General features: G+C 43.2%; 1 protein-coding gene across 7 annotated transcripts in view; it reads right to left on the bottom strand.

Annotated features, from left to right (window-relative positions):
- ADGRG6 (adhesion G protein-coupled receptor G6) overlaps positions 1-19546 on the bottom strand; it is a 159549-nt gene that overhangs the window by 11199 nt on the left and 128804 nt on the right. For all 7 annotated transcript variants that reach the window (XM_039531359.1, XM_039531353.1, XM_039531358.1 and 4 more), the window contains 5 exons: positions 10489-10616; positions 9630-9898; positions 7825-7939; positions 5618-5901; positions 1493-1594 (listed from right to left, as the gene is read on the bottom strand). In XM_039531359.1, coding sequence (XP_039387293.1) covers positions 1493-1594; positions 5618-5901; positions 7825-7939; positions 9630-9898; positions 10489-10616 — 898 coding nt within the window. The remainder of the gene's footprint in view (positions 1-1492; positions 1595-5617; positions 5902-7824; positions 7940-9629; positions 9899-10488; positions 10617-19546) is intronic.

A 19546-nucleotide genomic window follows, 5' to 3' on the forward strand; every position in this document is an offset into this window, starting at 1 on the left:
TGTTCTAAAGTTCATTATAATCTGATCATGTTTTAAAATCTTATTTGATTTATACTCTACTCTTCCAGCTGCTAATGGTGTCATGCTGACCCTCCCTAACAAACCAGCCAGCAGTGAAGAGTTGGTAAGTATAAAAAGTAATTATGCCACAGAAAGTACCACCACTGAAGTCCTTGAATGCGTCAAACTTTTATTGCTATCCTCCCAAAAGGCTGCCAACAGCAGTGTAAAAATATGGAAATAATTTGGTCCATCTGCAGCTGCCAGTTCACAATTTACAGCATGCATGTTGGAAACTGAATGCATGAAATAATCCGGATGCCTGATCAGAATTAATGTATCTTTCCTAGTTTGTCTTAACTTTGATTTCATGAGTCAGGATTTCTTAATATGAAATGACAATATAAGAGGCATCACAGCTTACAGTGAGAATGCCTCACCTGCTGGCATTAAAGTAATTAGGACAAAATGGTAGTACACTAAGTTGCCCATGGCCATGCTGTCACACACAATACCAATTTACACCAGCCGCTGCTCTGACTCTTGGTTTGTGAGTAAGTATCATATGGTCAAAAGTGTAAGCATCCACACTGCTGCAACTCACTTCAAATCTTTAGGTCAGACAGTGGATTTATGGTTTACATAGAAAAAATAATATTTCTGAGAGTATATCAAACTATGGCATGTTAATGTGACTTCAATGGAGCAATGCTGATTTACACCAGCCGTGGAGTTGGGCCAATATTATCAACACATTGGGAAGTGGCTTTTGTGCTTGCGGAAGGCCCAGAGCAATAGTTGTTTGCTATGGGGAGCAGCAGTAGCGAGTTCCCACAAAGGGACCTTACATTCCCTGCCACTTTGAGATCCTGTTTGTAGGAAGGGACATCAATTTCTGGGTGTGCTCAAGCCTCTTTTACTCTGCCCATGGTAAATCTCTTCTGGCTACTCTGGTTTCTATGGCTATAATATTGGGGGAAAAGAGCTCAGATGCACACAGGATACATGTGGGGTTGAAAGATCCCTGCCTCATCAGTTCAACATATGGCTCTTCTGAAGCACCTCCAATATCCCCTCCACATTAGTCTGATAGCTCATAGGACCACTTGGTCTGGCACAAGTCCCTCATACATAAGGAAAAGGGGCCAGGATTTGATCCTCTGAATCCTTATTTAAACAGTGAATCACTGTTGCTGTAAAACAAAAGGGACTTCCAAAGCCATGCTCACAGCATTACAAAATTTAAGTTTTCCAGTGAAGCCAGCTGGTAAAGTGAGGACTGGAGACTTCTTTATGGAGCGTTCTCTGAAGAGTCCCTAGGCAATCATTATTACAGTCATAGGCTATTAATAATCCTGTTCCTTACTCTTTCCACATCTGTGGCCTAAATTGTGTTAAATCCAAGAGACCCAAGCTTTGCACCTGGCCTTTTCCAGTCTACTTCTGCATCTCAGAAATGGAGCCATGAAATGCGCATGCATTTTTTTTTTACCTGAGTTGTCTGCCAGTCGGAATCTGCCACAACAGAGATGCCTCCTCCATTGTTTCTGCACATTCTCTTTCATAGCACAGTGGAATACAAATATAAATAAACCTGAGAGCAATGCAAACAAATGGATAAATCAAAATGTTATTTGTATAAAATCTTAATGTTGTAAACATTCTGAAAACCACTATGAACTGGTCCTCGTCATCAACCTGCATTACTGAGGTGTACAAGGTAACAGGTGCTTGAGTCACTGAGTGCTTACCCATCCTCTAGATTTTACACAACCATGACTTTCATTGACTTGAATGAGCATTTTGCGCTCATAAACATGACAAGATCAAGACCCCCAAAGCCAAGTGCAGAGGGAGATTTTTCCTGTTTAACTCCTAGTGTTCTGATGTACAGGGCCAATTTTTTAAATGCTGGAGACTGGATGTCTCCGCACCAATGCACAAAAAAAGATCATCACTATTTGCATATTTACTGCAAATGAGTGTGAAAATGGGGAAAATACATTTATAAATGACTATGGAAGTGGCTCAACTAGCCATTTCTGCCTGGTTTGTGCATACACTTGCTGTAAATGTGCCCACATATGCAGGTGCACACACTTGTAAGCAGAATTTTGTTTGCATGCAGATCTACAGCCTCCAATTTTCAGAATGCAGTCCTGTGCTGGTAAGAATCTTGTAATTTGGGTTAACAGTACAACTGTAATAGTTCCACAGAGATACTCCAGTGCTCATTTTGAAAGCAGAAATAGGAATTATAACATGATCCTGGCCCTGCACAGGTAAGTGTTAGTTGTGTAATCTTCCATCTCTCTCTGATTTGGCATGTGCTTGCTTCATTCTCATTAACTGAGGCAGAGCCAAGGCTGAACCTGAGGGCAAAATTCTAATGCCAGATCCCTAAATGATTATATCTGAAAAATGATTTAAGTGAGGTCTGTTGTGGGCCTAAATGCTTAATTGGGTTTCTTTGGAGATTTTTCCATTTCCTAATCATGCTTAACTCCGTCTACTGGGTTTTAGAGGGTGGAACAACAAGACAGTGCAGGGTTTGGAAAATATTGTTCTGAATCATAAAAAAAAAATGTGCTAGCACAGATCTCAGTATCTGGGCACTGGTGCACTTTGGCACGTACAACTGGGCATGGACGTGAGTCTCTACCCTAAAACATTGCCCAAACTGAGGTCAGTGAGGGCTGCAACCTGCTTGCTTTGCTATCTTGTGGTGATGGTTGAATAATGAAAAATGTTGTTTGTGAATTATTTGATAGTTGACAAAAAAAATTGTGAGAACTAAAATTCAGGAAGTACAAAACCAATTAAAATCCTAACTACTGAGCTTGTGAAGGCCTTACAAAGGGAGTGATGGCATTTCTAATTGTCTGTCCTTATGTAAAACAGTAACTTTTGGATGCTGCATCTGATCAATTCCAAAATGTGAAGGAAAGATCAAGAGACAAGATGGGAGAGGGTATCTTTTACGGGACCAATTTCTGCTGGTGAGAGAGAGAATTACCTCACCCACCGTATCTCTCTAAGATCCTGGGACTCACACAGCTACAGCTACACTGCCTGCAAGGAAAGTTCTAGGCATCAGTTGGCAGAACCTTGTTTTTCCCTTTTCAATTTTCTGATTTTCTGCAGTAAGTGTGTGTGTGTGTGTGTGTGTGTGTGCGCACGTGTGTGGGAGATACAGAGAGCCTCTGAATTTGATTAGTACAGCCACAGTTGCAATCACCTTTGCAGTTGTCTATAGATCAAATAACTGGTTGATGGCACCCATTAACTCCTTCTAGGATAACAATACCCCATCTCATCTCTGCCCCTCCTCACAACAGAGTTTGACATGTTTACTCCCTGCATGACTTATCACGCAGTGAGAAAAAAATAAACAACTGGGGGTGTGTTGGGGGGGGTAGGGAGAAATAGGAGTGTGCACACAGTCCCTGGCATGGGGAGGGAGAATGGGGGACCATAATATTTGGGGAGGAATAGGAGGCACAAAGAACCCTGATGTGTGGAGTAGGTGGGGGGGCCCTGCTACGAGGGGAGGAGGGAATGGGGGCAAAGACAGAACTCCTGTCATGGGTGTGGGGAATTGGGGACCCTGGTATTAGGGAGGGGAGAAGGGCTGCACACAAACACCAGCTGGAAAAGCCTGGGGAAGTTGCAAGGAGTCCCTGGAATGGAGGGGGAGGGAGGATGGCACACAGGGAGCTTGTGGGATGGAATGGAGGGATGGAAGGAATCACTAGTATGTAAATAAGATCCATGAAGTGTGCAACCCTCTAGTACATAAAGTATGTTACTGCATCAGAGCACATACAACACTTTATACATGATTTGCCCCTTTCTATTACTTAAAGTGTGTGCTTCACTTTAAGCACATGAGTAGCCCCACTGAAATCAACAGGATTTCTCACATAATGGAAGTTAAGCTTGGATTTAAGTGCATTGCTGAGCTGGGGCCTTAATGTATCCCTTTGATGGTACCCTAAAGCCCACTAGTTAATGGACGTCCCCTACTCCATCTGCAGGAAGTGCTTTTCAGTGTATTTTAATGGTTTGTGCTGCGCACTATAAATGACTGCAGCAATGGGATTTACACCACAATCTAGTGCATCTTCTGATTAGGAAATATTTCCTGATATATATCCTAAATTTTCCATTGCTCAGTTTCACCTCATTACTCCTAGGTGAATGTCTCCAGCCTCAATGATTTTTGTTAATCTTCTCTGAATTTCCTCAGTTTATCAACTCTTTCTAGTGTGGAGATGCCCAGAAATATAAGTAATATTCTACTTCCAGACAGGCTGGAATGTGTTTTATACAGGATTATCATCTCCCTGCTTCATGTTGTAATGCCTCTGTACAGACAGTCTCAAAGTTAAAACACTGGCATTTTCTGCCACCATACTGCGTTACAAGCACATTTAATTTGCTATCTGCTTTCATTCCTTGGGGTTTCTTTTCCTCCCCATTTCTTTTTTTTTCTTTTGACATTACTGTGTTTAAAGTATGCCTCTCCCACTGAAAAAGTTTCCTCGGAGGTTTTGAACTAGGGCTCAGTTCTACAGGCCCATTGCACATAAAACCCTGCTGAAGGCAGCGTGACAGAGCACTTGCCGAATCAGACCCTTAACTTGCTTTTTTTCAATCTCATTTTATGTTCTTCCCTACGCTTCCGATCTCTCTAGACCCTGTGTATTACTCATTGATACATTACAGCAAATACTTCTTTATCCTTAATCAGAAGTAAATCATATCAGAATCTGGGGTGGAAAAATATTTAAAACACTAAATATTTCCTTGGGAGGCAAAATATTTAAAACACCAGATTCAAACACCTTTTGGACATTTTGACTCACATTTTACCAATATTATTTTCTTCCCATGAAAGCTTAGTAAATCTCTTACAGCAGGAAATTTTTTTCATCTGTAGCAGCGGATAGAATGAAATCGACACAGAACAAATGTTAAGTGCTTTTCCATGAAGGAAAGATTTTGCTGACCTTTGGAAAGATTTATTTTTATCTCTATATTTATTTGTTGGTGGGATAATATGGTCTCTATTAATGACATACTTATTGATTTTTTTGTTTTTGTGGGGCAGGAGATTCTTATGCTGGGTGGTGTATGCACAAATTTGCTTGAATTTAAATTATTTTAAATATCGGTGGACTATTTCTATAATTTATGATGTACAATAACTTGATTACAAGTTTCCACACCTGAAGGATAAGTTATGCTGGAAAAATACTCCCCTCCCCCCCGATCTTCAATAAAGGAAAGAGACCTGAACAGAATGCTGTAATCACTGGCGTTTCTTTCAACTGTGAGCAATAGCAAAAGCAGGGCTGGTCGACTTGGAGAACTTTGCAAGCATTAATTAATTAAGCCTTACAACATCCATGTGAGGTAGGCCTTCTTGTTTTACAGATGGGGAGTGAGGCACAGATAGAATTAAGTGTCCCATGTTTACGCAGTGAATTAGTACCAAAGACAGATCCCAAGAAACCTGGTTCCAAGTCCCCTGGTCAAATCACTAGAAGCACTCCCTTCCATAATATCAGCAGCTGAATCCTTGCTTGTTTTACTGAAATGGAATTAATCTTACCTTGCAATGAATTGAATATTGCGAAGAGGTACATGAAAGGGAGATGTAAGGGGCCCCATGCAAAAAAGGCAAAACCCCATGTCATGCCCAACAGGAAGGTCAGGCTGACCATGCTACGAAGATTCCTCAGGACCTCTTCCCGCAGGGTCCGATTGCTTCTTTTCCCATTCCTCCCGCAGATCTGCACCATCACCACCACAAACATGGCTATGTTCATAAGAAACATAATTCCAAAGTAACCAGCACAAGTCACATAAAAGACAACCTTATCCTTGATCCAGCAGCTGTTTTTAAGAACAAAACAAAAAACACAGTCATTCTTAGATACTAATAACTATGCACTTCTTTAGTTATTTAAATCATTACATGTAAAACTAATCTACATCCGTCTCCACTGCTGTACAGATAAGATTTCTCCTGTGTAACAACCAAAACCTGTGACCACTTTATTTCTTTATGCAGGGTGAAGCTCCAGGGCATCTGTGAGTAACTAAGGAATACACTGGTATCTTGCCTGGTACTGAGGGATGTACCTACTGTATATAAAATTCATGTTTACCATATAGATATAGCCTGTGGGAACTACAGTCCCACCATGCAATGCTCTACCATAATCTGAAGTGGCTTCAGGCTTAAGATAGAACATTGTGAATTAATGTAACAAACTGGCAGCATACACATGCTCACAGCTCTCAGATGGTACCGAAACCAGGACCGCCAGCAGAAAAACTCAGCTCTCTACTACTTGAGCTTAAGAAAGTAGCATTCTGGGTGATCTTTGGGGCTAGCCACTAGACAACGATGATCACAGGCACTAGGCCAGAGATCAGTTGCGCCTATGTCGCTCATTCTTTTAGCTGCAAATGGCTGCCTGAGAGAACTGGAATGTTTAACATGAAGTTTTAATGAGAAGATATAATGGCATTTTTTTCAATGTGCTGTTTTATCATGCAAGACATTGATAATATAAGAGACAGTTAGTGAGAAAATAAGCTTCTCTGAGATTGTTTGGGATGTCTACATAAAAATGTGGAAGACAGAAGTGCTAAGTGGCTTACATTGTGAAAAGGCCTTTCATTTACAAAAGAAACATGATTGTTAAGCAACATCTTCCTCCCTTCCCGCCCAAACAATCTTTCGTTTCCATCAAAAAGTGAAAAACTTAAGACAAAACCAAACACAGAATTATTATTATTTTGTTAAGCTATGAGTTATTTACTTTCAGCAGCATAGGGATATTTTGTACATAGCTTTTGGTAACATAGGATTTCTTCTGATTTTCTCAGAGCTTTTAGAAGGCTTCAGAAGCAAACAATTTAGAACGGAGGTGGGCAAGCTTTTTGGCCCGAGAGCCATATCTGGGTATGGAAATTGTATGGCGGGTCATGAATGCTCTCAAAATTGGAGGTTGGGGTGTGGGAGGGGGTAAGGGTTCCGGCTGAGGGTGCGGGCTCTAGGGTGGAGCCAGAAATGAGGAGTTCAGGGTGAGGGAGGGGGCTCCAGGCTGGGGTAGGGGGTTGGGGTGCGGCTCCATCTGGGGGTGTGGGCTCTGGGGTGGGGCTGGGGATGAGGGGTTGGGTGTGCAAGAGGGTGCTCTGGGCTGGGACTGAGGAGTTTGGAAGGTGGGAGGGGGATCAGGGCTGGGGCAAGGGGCTGGGGCACAGGAGGGGTCAGGCTCTGGTTGGCGTTTACCTCAAGCAGTTCCTGGAAGCAGCAGCATGTTCCTTCTCCAGCTCCTACGCAGAGGGGCGGCCAGGCAGCTCCCATTGGCTGCAGTTCCCAGCCAATGGGAGCTGTGGAGGCAGTGCTTGGGGCAGGGGCAGCATTTGGAGCTCCCTGGCTGCCCCTGTATAGGAGCTGGAGGGAGACATGCCGCTGCTTCTAGGAGTCGCATGGAGCCACAGCATGCGCGGAGCGGGACAAGCCCCTGACTCCACTCCTTGGCTGAAGCACTGCATCGGGGTAAGCCCTGGACCCTGCTCCCTGGTGAGAGCTTGAGTGCCACATGAAAATGTCTGAAGGGCTAGATGTGGCCCCCTGGGCTGTAGTTTGCCCACCCCTGATTTAGAAGATAACGATCACACCCTCTTCTTGTTCTTTATCTACAAACTTTAGGAGACAATTAATGAGTGCCAGTCTGGCCACTCCCAAATCCTTTGCAAAATGCAAACACAGAACTGTAACAGATTTTTTTTAAAATTACTTACAAATCATCTCCTCCTTGCTCTTTAGCATCTCTGCCATATACAACTTTGCCATAGATACGACTTGCATTTGTATTTGTGCTTGCTAATACAATTGCTACCACTAGCGCAGGTAAACCTGTAATACAAGAGACAGCTATTGTATTTTTGTTTTCAAAACCCAAAGCATCTGAAACTTCCAGACAACGCTGCATTACTGATGATCAAAAGAGCTGAAAATGTTTGCTTTAGCATAGAGTATCCTGAGGTAGCCATATAACTCTAGAGCTGTCCATGAAATACCACAGCATGGAAGAACAGCATGAAATAAATGATTTCTCACCAATTATATAAATGTCAAATCTCCATCTAAGGATCTCAAAGTGCTTTAAGCATTAAGAAATTAAGGGATAAATATTATTATTATTACACATGGGGAAAGTAAAGTAAAAATGTTCAACCCTGATTGCTTAAAGTTAGGCTCCCCAATCCACATATAGGCATGTAAATTAAAGCAGTCTGATTTTCAGAGGTGGTGAGCACTAACTAGTTCTATTGAAATCAGCGGGAGCTACAAGGGCACAATCCCTTTAGAAACTGGCCCTCTTGTATTTAGATGCGTAACATTAGACTCCTAGTTTGAAAGTGTTGCTGGAAGCACAGAAAGGTTGAGACTCTAATGATCAGGTTGCAGTGATTTTTCAGAAGGGCCGAGCATCCAAATCAAGCCACTTACTTAGGTACCTAAATATGGATTTAGGTGCCTAATTGTAGGCACTCATGTTTGACAGTGCTGGCTTAAATGACTTGACTAAGGTCATACAAGAAGTTTGAGCTGGAGACCCCACAGTTCCTGGCTCCCCGGCCAACTATCCTTGTATAGGAAAACAGCTTGTGTATCTTTTATTCCTTCAGCTACAATGTAAAGCTGTGCAGTTTGTATTTTTACAAAACTCTATATCTCTTATATTCGCTATCTACACCCCTACGTAAACAGAAGTTCCACATACTTTTTTTCTATGTAATATAAAGCGAATGTAGTGCTTGAGAAAGGTGCTGGACTGACAGCTATATTGAAGCCCTCTGTCCACAGAGATAAAGCACAAGCAGCATCAGTGTAAGACTCTCATACTATGTGTTTGTCTCTCATCCCTGTGTTGGAGAAATTACTCCTAAGGATCAGTTTCACTGACTATTCAATCCTTGTCCTCTCTGCTGAGACTGCCAGCAAGGGTGCCAGTCATGAGGGTTATTTTTACTATATGGAACTTGCCAACTAGGAACTGGACTGTGATCACCACTCTGTTCATGAGGCTAATGGTTTTGTGTTGCTCAGTATTATTTTGAACACAATAGCTGCTTTCAGGCAGCATGTCTGGCAGAAGCCAAAGGGCCCTGCTATAGAAAAAAATGAAAAGCCTTCTTTCATGAATCTTAGTTATTTTTCAGTGATACATTTTACTTGTGGTTGAGGCATTGGACGGAGGCTCAGTAAATCTTGTTTTGATTCCTTTCAACATTTCATTTAACAATTTTGTGAAGTTTACTAAAACAAACAAAAGAGTATAAAACATTAAAAAAAAACCTGGAAAAATTTCATTTAACTTTGGCTTAAACATTTTGTTCAACCTGAAATTTTTTCCTCCTGCATTTTTCAGTTTTGCCACTGAACCAAAAAAATCAATTATTAACTCAGCTCTAATGTTTATCGAGTGCCTAGCACAATGGGGTTATAACCTCACTTGGGGCCTCTTGGCATTGCTGGAATGCATAACAATACATAATTTAAAAATATACACTATCTAAGAAATACATCTTCTCACACATACCCCAGCCAATAATGCAAAATTTCAGTATGTATCGCCGTATGTAGGTGTTGAACACTTTTACTAGAGCAATGTACATGTGGACTGCTTCCAGTCCCATCCACGTAAAGGTGGCCAGCAGGAAAAAGTGCAAAAGGGATGCAACAGCTATGCAGAGGCCTTCTATGTTGAATGATGCAATCCAACCATCAAGCAGGAAGACCAGGTTGAGAAAGAGCAGGGCTGTGCTCAAGTTCATTAAGATTTTGGAGGGGTAATCTCTTCGTAACTTCCTAGAGAGACAAAAACAGAGGCATATGTTAAGTAGCCAAAATGTACTGAGGTATTTATAGCAGCTGTGGTTACCAATTTACAATTTACAGAGTTATCCCTGAGCCATTCTGCCATTTCCGTAGGATGTTTTCAGAATTGTTATATAGATGGCATATCTTCATTTCACTTCCCCACTCTACTGAAAGTCTCCAGCCTGAAAGGGCTGGATTTTTCCTGTTAGATTTAGGAACTATGAGGCCTAAACAGGGAGTTTAAAAAAAAGACTGAGCAACATGTTGGTAGATTTTTAAAATATATAAAAGGACACATTATGCCCCTCAAGAAGATTATTTGGGACCAAGATTCTGCTACTTTGCCCAGCCTGAGCAACACAAAGTGGCCAGGCTAGGAAGAGAGAATCTGGGCTTGGGCCTCTTTGTAAGAAACATTCTATGTTTAACAGTGGAGCACAGTGGTGTTCAGCAACTTTTTGTGAGACACATAGACATCCCAACCCAATCAAACAAAATATCCTGGCCTCTGTTAGCTTGTTTATTTATTACAAACAAAATATTTGTTTTGAATTGTTTTTGACAGCACAAATACTTACTCAAAAGCAATATATGTCAGAAGAGTTGCAGCTGAAAATATGGCAGATATCCCACAACCAATGTAGGTGATGAAGGTGAGGACTTTGTTATTTTGTGGATCTATTTGTGAAGCAGTTCCCTGGAGGTCCTACATGAGAGAAGAGGAAGAGACTTAAGTTGCAGCAAACTCCTTTTTTATGAGTATGACACTGTTTGTTGGTGCAAAGTCAAGCAAAAATTCAAGAACACTTAGGCAATATCTATATAATCCCAATGTTAGAAGTTGAGTTTACTGGATATTTAGTATATAGTTGTCACACATCTGACTTCCTTCCCAAATCCCTTGACAACATTGTGCCATAAGAGGAGGTTACTTACCTGTAACTGGAGGTTCTTCAAGATGTGTGGTCCCTAACTGTATTCCATTGAGGGTTATGCATCTGCACCATGTGCCTGGAGCTGGAGAATTTAAAAAGTAGTGCCCGTTGGTCCACACATATGCCATGGCTTACCTAGTGCTCCTGTCCCAGGCAATAAAGAGTGGGTGGACCAACCGCATTTCTAGTTCCTTCTCCACCACCTCCAGCAGATCCATAGGAGAGGGGAAGGAGGGTGGGACATGGAATACAGCTAAAGACCACACATCTCAAAGATCCTCAAGTTACATGTAAGTAACCACTTCTTCTTCTTTGAGTAATGACCCCTATTGTATTCCACTGAGGTTGATGAACAAGCAGCACCTATGGGAGAAGAGGGTGCGAGGATGAGGATGGAACAGTAGTATGAAGGACTGCCATACCAAAGGAGGAATCCACTGCTGATTATTGCATAGCAGTCGTAATGCATAGCAAAGATCTGTAGAGAACTCCACATGGCCGCTCTACATATGTCAATGAGCGGCACATTCTGAAGGGAGACCGAAGTCAAAGCCTGAGCCCTTGTGGAGTGAGCTTGTACCCCTGTAGGGGGAGGTAGACCAGACTGCTGGTAGAAGAGTTTGATACATCCTCAAATCCATTTGGAGATTCTCTGGGTGGAGATGGCCTGTCCCTTGATTCTCTCTGCTATTGCAATAAATAGTCTACAGGACTTCCTGATTGGTTTAATTCTCTGCAGTACAGAGCTCGTCAAACATGGAGGGAATGGAGTCAACATTCCTCTGCAGATGCATGTCATTTCAGAAAGAAAACAGGTAAGTGAATGGCTTCATGTATGTGAAATTGAGCAACCACCTTTGGTAAGAACTTGGGGTGTAGTTATAGGGAGACTTCATCTCTGTGGAAAACCGTGAAAGATGGGTCCGAGATCATAGCACTGATGTAGCCAACTCTTCTCACGGAAGTGGTAGCAACAAGGAAGGCAACTTTCATGGAAAGGAGGGACATAGAGCATGACGCTAAAGGTTTGAAGGGAGTCTTCATTAGCATAGAGAGAACAAAATTCAGGTTCCATTGAGGAGCTATCGGTTGGTGAGAAGGTTCTGATGGCAGTTAGTGGGTCTGTGAAGATAGAGAAACCTTCTACTGGCGGGTGGAATGTGCTAATCACCACCACGTGTACTTTCAAAGAATAGAAGGCAAAACCCAATGACTTTAGTGACAGAACGTGGTCCAATATGAGGGGGATCCCTCCGCACTGATTCTGGTAAATCACCTTTTTGTTGATTCCATGATGAAAAACGTCACCACTTGTCTTGATAACATCTGGTGCAGTCCTTCCTGCTGCTAGAAAGGATGTCCCATACAGCTGAAGAGTATGTTCATTCTAAGGCAGATACCCATCCAAATACCATGCTCTGAAGTGAAGTGCATGTGGATTGGGATGTCTGATCTTCCCTTTGTGGGGAGGGATAGCTCAGTGGTTTGAGCATTGTCCTGCTAAACCCAGGGTTGTGAGCTCAATCCTTGAGGGGGCCATTTAGGGATCTGGGGCAAAATCAGTAGCTGGTTCTGCTAGTGAAGGCAGGGGACTGGACTCAATGGCTTTTCAAGGTCCCTTCCAGCTCTATGAGATAGGTCTATCTCCATATATTATATTATAATGGGTCAGCAGATCTTGACAGATGGGGATGGAAACTGGTGAGCAGGATGACATGTGGAGAATATTAGAGAACCAGAATTTGTCTAGGCCAGCAGGGAGTGATCAGAATTACCATTGCTCTGTCTCATTGAATCTTGTGCAGTACTTGAGGTAGGAGCAGTAGTGGAGGAAGGGGATAGCTGGTCTGACCAAAGGAGCAGAATGGTGACTGAGGGCTCTCCTGGAGCAGTATGTTGTGCATTTGCTGTTCACCTGTGAAGTGAATAGGTCTCAGGTTGGGGTATCCCATGGAGTGAAAATGTTGTGTGTACTACCGAATCAGAATGTCTGCTGAATGAGTCAGTGAATAAATTCTGTGTCCCATAAAGACAAGCTAAGGACAAGAAGATCTGGTGATTGATGCATCAGTTACAGAGATTGAGCACTTGTGCATACAGCACAGATCTTCTCTCTTTGTGTTTGTTGATGTAAAAGCCACTGGTGATGTTGTCTGACATGATGAGACCATCATGGGAGCAGATGAAGGGAAGGAAGGATTGGCATGCTCTTCTCACAGCTCAGAGCTCCAGGATGTTTATGTGCATCCTGGATTCTCTGGGAGTCCATTTTCCTTGAGCCATGTGGTCACTGAAATGAGCCCCCCAGCTCACCAGGGATGTCAGTGATAATCATCTTCTCTGGTGAGGCAGAAAAAAAGGGAGCCTTCACACATACCGGATGTGGGTCTGTCCACCACTGGAGGTATAATAGCACTTTGGCAGGGACTTTCAGCATGGAAGCCATGGAGTGGCAGTTTGGCAAGTAAATGGACTGGAGCCATGTCTGGAGGCAGTGAAGATGGAGTTGTGCAAAGGAGGTCACGTAAGTACATGAAGCCATGTAGCCGAGGAGGGACAGGCAAGTCCTTGCTGGAACACATTGATTGTTCACATTGTGAGTTCTGTCCATTACCAGTAGACAGTTTCCAGGCAAGAAAGCTCATGCTGAGACCAAACTTATGATAGCCCCTATGAAGTTCAGGGACTGCAAAGGGTTTAGGATCGATTTCTCTATGTTGACACTGATGCTGAGGGACAAAAGAAGGTTGAGTAACATGGGTTGACACATGGGTTTATTGCCTGGACCTTGTGGCTAGGAGCCAATCGTTGAGATATGGAAACACGAGTACACCACAATGTCTGACATAGGCCACTATGATGGGAAAAAATGTTGGTGAAGACTCTGGGAGTGGTGGCTATCCCAAATGGAAGCACTCTGTACTGGAAATGGTGGGTACCCACTGTGAATCTCAGGAAATGTCTGTGGGCCAGATGAATATTGATGAGAAAGTCAGCATCCTTCATAAAGAGCCAGTGTGACCATACAAAACTTGAGCTTGTGGATGAAGTGATTGATGTGCCAGAGAGCGAGGATTGGTCTCCACCCACCTTTCTTCAGAGCAGAATCCCGTTCCCTGATATTTTGGGAGAATGGGTTCTATTGGTCCCTGTTGTAACAAGGAGTTTGTCTCTTGGGGAAGAATGGTGTCATGAGAGTGGTCTCTGATGGGGTAGAGAAGTCTTGGAGGAGGTAGCAAGATAAACTTGATTGTATAGCGATGGTGGATGATGTTCAGCACCCATCACACTTCAACTGTGGGAAAAGAGTGCTAGGTGGGGAGGCTCAGGCTATCACACAGTGGTTACCTCTTTCTCTTGGAGGTTGCAGCTAGCCTGCAAAGCAAAGCTGGGGGCCCTGGGAGGCAAGACCTCTGTGCCTTCAGACATTTTCTTGAAGGCTCGTAAAGTTTCTGAGAGTAGAATTGAGGAGATGAGTAGTGTTGAAATGGTGGTTGGTGGTGAATGTTTGGGTCAGGGCAGGTTTGGGGGAGATGGTGGCAGAGATCAAGGGCCCTGAGGAATCCTTGAGCATATGCCTTGATTCCAAAATTAAAAAAAAAATTAATTGAAAAAAAGAATCTCAATAGAGTGCTGAAATTTAGGAGAGAAAAAGAAAGAGGGAACCAAGAATCTAGATGCATTATGGCTGTAGCCATGCCCTGCTATCCTCATGCTGTACTCCCTGCTATCTGCTGGGCCTGGGCTCACTGGAGGGCAGCCCCTTCCTCCAAGCCCCCACCCAATACAAGCCTGACCATGTTGTGGCAGGCATCCTCTAATTTACAGTAATTTATAATTCTCTCAGGTCATGTCTCCTGAAAATTGTCTGAAATCATCCGGTGAGAAGGTCATGCTGGTGTCTGGAGATGAGGAGGGAAATCTTGATGCTTTGTTGCCATCTGCTGAGCTGAAGCTGATCGCTCTGTTTCAACTTCTTCCTTTTCTTCTGAAAGAGCCCTGAAAGATCCTTTAAATCAAAACAAACAAAGACAGATCAGACAGGTTTCATCAGAGGTGGGGGGGAGGGGGTGTAGGGTCCCCCAGGCCCCCATAGGCTGGGTCTGGAGGGAGGCCCATGGCATGAGGTACCAATGTACCAATGGAGGGGGAGATGGGGAGAGAGGGTGATGATGGTGCAGAGACCCACAAGAGTGCATAGTATGAAGATGAAGGTGCAGAGGAATGGTACAGTTCTCTGTTTCTGATTCGTTGAAAGGGTTCTGGAGGAGGGGAAGGGAAGCCATCAGAGCTGGTGGACCATCAGAGCTTCAGGAAAAGCTTAGCATATCAGTGCATCCAGAGGAGGAGGATGAGGGAAGATATATGATCTGATCTCTTGATGATGAAAGAAGTGAATGGAGGTCATGGAGGGGGGGGCACTGCATGCAGCAACACACATCCTGAGGTTTGGCCACAAATCTGGATCTCTAAGCAGGAGTTTCTCTTTTTTTTCTATCAGTGGTGCGATGGTCTTTCTTGGAATCTTGTGGGGTGCTGGTGCTCGTGGTACTGATGGATTGGTGCTCGGAACTGCTGGATCTCATTGCTTGTGGGTCTTTTTCTCATGTCTATGGGACTTAGCTTGTGCTCTGTCCCCATGCCTTGAACTCGTGGAAAGAGCATCCATCATCTTTGCTTTGGAGAAAGACTTAGTTCCATGCTCATGGATGTGCTTCCTTACCTCCTGACTAGGCCCTGCCATTGGGTCCATGAGGGTGGTATCTTCGGCACCGGATTTAGACATGGTAGCTGGAGGTGCACTCCTCACTGAATCAGGCCGATGCACTGGGGGAGTTCTCTGGCCTGGGTCTGAGTACAGTCTCATGGCGAGCTCCATGATGTGTTGCTGGAGGCGAAGAGCCCGGCCTTCTCAGGTGTGGCTGGGGAAGGACTGGCAAATACTGTACCTGGATGCCATGTGAGCTTCCCCCAGGCAGGAAAGGCAATGATGTTGTCTGTCACTGATCAAGAAGGAGTGCAGGCAGGAGGTGCAGCGTTTTAAGCCTAGACATAGGCTGGACATAGTCCGGTACCCCCACATGGGGTAGGGGGTTGAAAATCTCCCAAAGTCTATCCAAACAAAGTACTAAAAGTATTGACTAATAAAAACTACAATAAAACTGGTAAAACTACTATAGTCTGGTAAACTATGTACAACTATCCTTATTTGAAATATTGTCAGGGACGAGGACACTGCAAGTTCCGACCAGGACCATGCGGTGGTGAGAAGGAACTGGAGATGCAGTCAGTCCACCCCATCCTTTATCGCCTCGAACAGAAGCATAAGGTGAGCCAGGCACATGCATCGATCAACGGACTCTACTTTTTAAATTTTCTGACTCCGGGTGCATGGTGCGCATGCGTAACCCTCAGTGGAATGCCATAGGGACCATTACTTGAAGTACTGTTACAGCTGGAATCAGCAGATACACATAGGTATGGTCCTACCAAATTCACAGTCCATTTTGATCAATTTCATAGCCAGAGGGTTTTAAAATTAGTCAATTTCACTTTTTAAGCAGTTTACATCTGAAATTTCATGGTGTTGTTGCGGTGGGGTCCCAACCCAAAAGGTACTCGGAAGCGGGTCTGATCTCCCTCCTCCCCCTGAGCTGCCATGCAAGGGAAGGACAAGTCCTGTTTCTCCCCAGGGACTTGAAGCTAGGAGTCACCTGAGGAGCAGAGGGAGATCGGACCCACCTCCACAAGTCTCCAGCTGCAGGAACTTCCAGTGCTGGGCTCCCCCTGAGAGTGAGAGTGGCCATGCAGGGGAAGGTCAAATCCTGTCCCTCCCCAGCCCAGACGCGATTTGCAGCTAAGAACCTCCTGGCTGGGGCACTTCCAGCAGCCAGCGGAAGATCAGATTTCATGGGGAAGGGCTTATTTCACAGTCTGTGACATGTTTTTCACGGCCGTGAAATTGGTAGGGCCCTACACATAGGTCTCTGCTGTTCATTATACTTCATCACCCAGAATTCAAATGGCTTTTTGTAGAAAAATCAATCATTTGCAATTTTCTCATCCTCTCTACCCCTTTATGTTCAGAGGCCCATATGCACCTCTCTTTTACACTGAATGCGTCTAAATTGAATCTGCTGCAGGAAATATAACTGTAAATGTATTTATATTCAAATTGACACCATGCTGGAGAATAGGTAAATCACAGAAATTCTCATAACAATAGCTATGTTTAATATAATCTCTGAGGAGATTACATGTGTGTAGGCATCCATGGAACAAATATTTTACTTTCAAACCAACATTTCAACAGAAAAATTGAAAATTAAATGTGAAAATTCTGGGGACTTTTCACCCTTCTTTTCTGGGTCAACAGAAAAATTCTTCCATTGACCTAGAGCTGTCTCCACAGGGGCTTAGGTTAGCATAACTGCATCACTCAGGGGTTTGAAACCCCTGACCGACGTAGTTAAACTGACTTAATTTTCAAGTGTAGACCAGGCCTGAGTATAAGAATCACTACAGCATCTCTGCGATGCAACAGTTAGCAAATGCTCACATTTAATGGAAACTATTCTTTGATAGGCCCTTTACAAAAATAGCTAGCAAATGGGTTTTTAAACTCTAAAAATATGCCATTCTTCACAAGGGAAATGCAAGACTTGCATGCAGTTGTCAATTCGTGTGTGTCTGTGTCAGACACTTGTAAGACTGTTTATTTAAATCCAGAGAACATCCTGTGAAAGTAATTAAATATCTGTGTGGAAATTCAAGCAGGATTATTAAAACAGAAAAAGCATGTAAAAAGTATGTAAAAATCTTCCATTGGAACACAGCCAAAATTCAGAAGACTTCCTTCTCACTTCTTAATGCAACAAAAACATTCAGACTAGGAGAAGGGACTCATTGAACATATCCGAAAGAATGCTCATTTTTCCCTATAAGCATGAGAAGCTAGAATATAATTAGTGTGCAAAAGGACAAAAAGCCTTATGACATTTTTCCTATTTAAATTCAAGCAAGATGTGAACAAAGCAACTATATTATGAGGCTCAGTGAAGCCAAATTTTAAAATATATGGCTCCCTGATTCTGTAAATCATCTGCAAGGAAAAGATTTTCCTGTTTCCCCTCATTTTATCTCCTGGTATTTCAAATATTTATCATTTTTCTTTTTAAAATATCCTAGTTAAACTGGTTAAATCAAAACATATGTACCTGCACGAGTAGCAAACATCCTCCCTGGAAGAATATTTCTGGAGCCAAGGAATGTTAATGTTAGAGAGAAAGCCGCAGTACAGAGCAATATTGAATAAGGTTGCTAAGGATGTGGGAACCCAGAGAAGATGGGGGATTTTGAAAAACCATCAGACTTTCTGAAAAGCTGCATACATTTCATAGCTTTCCCTCCTTTTTCTATTTTTTCTTTAAGAAACATTTAGATTCACCCCACTGGTGCAAGGCTATATACATTTCTGGGGGCAACACCACCCCCACAGGAAGGTAAACTGTGTTTGCTATGAAGCCCTTCCCTGAGGATTCTGCAAAAGAGGCTGCAATAGAGGGTATTGTTCAAGGTGCCAGGGAGACATGAGTGCTGAAACAGTGCATCCTCCAGGCATTCTGGCTATATCTTCTTCGCACCAGTGCCATCCAATTGGGCAGCTGTGCAGAACTGGCAATTGCTTTGCACCACCACGAGTTCCCTAAGAATGGATTTTCTTCCAGTAGAGGTGTTGCACCTTGGAATATACTGATTTGAGATTAGTACAGCACAGGGATGAATCAAGCCCATTTACCGAACACAGCAAGTAAGGATTTTTTTCCTAAATATATAGATTAGTTTATACCTTTTGACATTAAAATATAAATATAAATCTCTTCAAATCTGCAGCCTGTTGAGTCGCAGGATGGGATTTTGTTGTCGTGCTCTTTGGCCTTGACTTTTCCTCTTCAGTGGCATTTCTACCTGATTGCAGGACATATATTTTCCCCTTTCTTTCTCTCTTCCTAATACTAGGGTCCACTCTCTTTTCTCTCTCTTTGTATCTATCTTTCTACTTCAGAGTTTTATTTCTCTCTCTCACCCTCTCTCTAATCCTAGAATATTTTCCCCTACTTTATCTGCCCTCACAGCCCTATGTCTTTCTCTTTTTCAGTTTCCAGCTCTCCACCCTAACCCTCTCTGTCTCTATATAATGTGTGGCTTCCATCACAGTCTGTAAATTCTCCTCTCTTCTGCAGTCTTCTCAGCCTCTCTGCAAACGGAGCCATTAATTCTCAGTGTCAGGTTCTCCTTCCCTTGAGCCATCCTGGAAACCTCCCGCCACAGAGGTAGGGCCTATTTTCTGGCTGGTTGTTGCACATTGCTTTTCTTCCCCACCCAATTTCCTTTGTATAAATCTGTCTTCTGGAGTCTCATCAAAGGCATTCTGGTCTCGCATGACTCTAAACACCACAAATAATTTTTGTTGGCCTGGGCCCTTAAGAAGAATTACAGAAGCGACGGTTACTTAGGACGTCAGCTGACTAACTCGACCCTCGGATCACCTTTTACTGGAGATGAATAAATTGATACATAAAGTCAAATGATGCTTGTCATTTTAAGTATTTCGTAGAGTGCCTCTCTGTTGATGTTAGAGGTTCAGCAGCAATGAGATGGCTGTTGGGGGCAATGACCACAAGGCTTCCCTTTGCCTAGT

Source organism: Mauremys reevesii, linkage group 3 (assembly GCF_016161935.1).
Source record: "Mauremys reevesii isolate NIE-2019 linkage group 3, ASM1616193v1, whole genome shotgun sequence".
NCBI lineage: Eukaryota > Metazoa > Chordata > Testudines > Geoemydidae > Mauremys > Mauremys reevesii.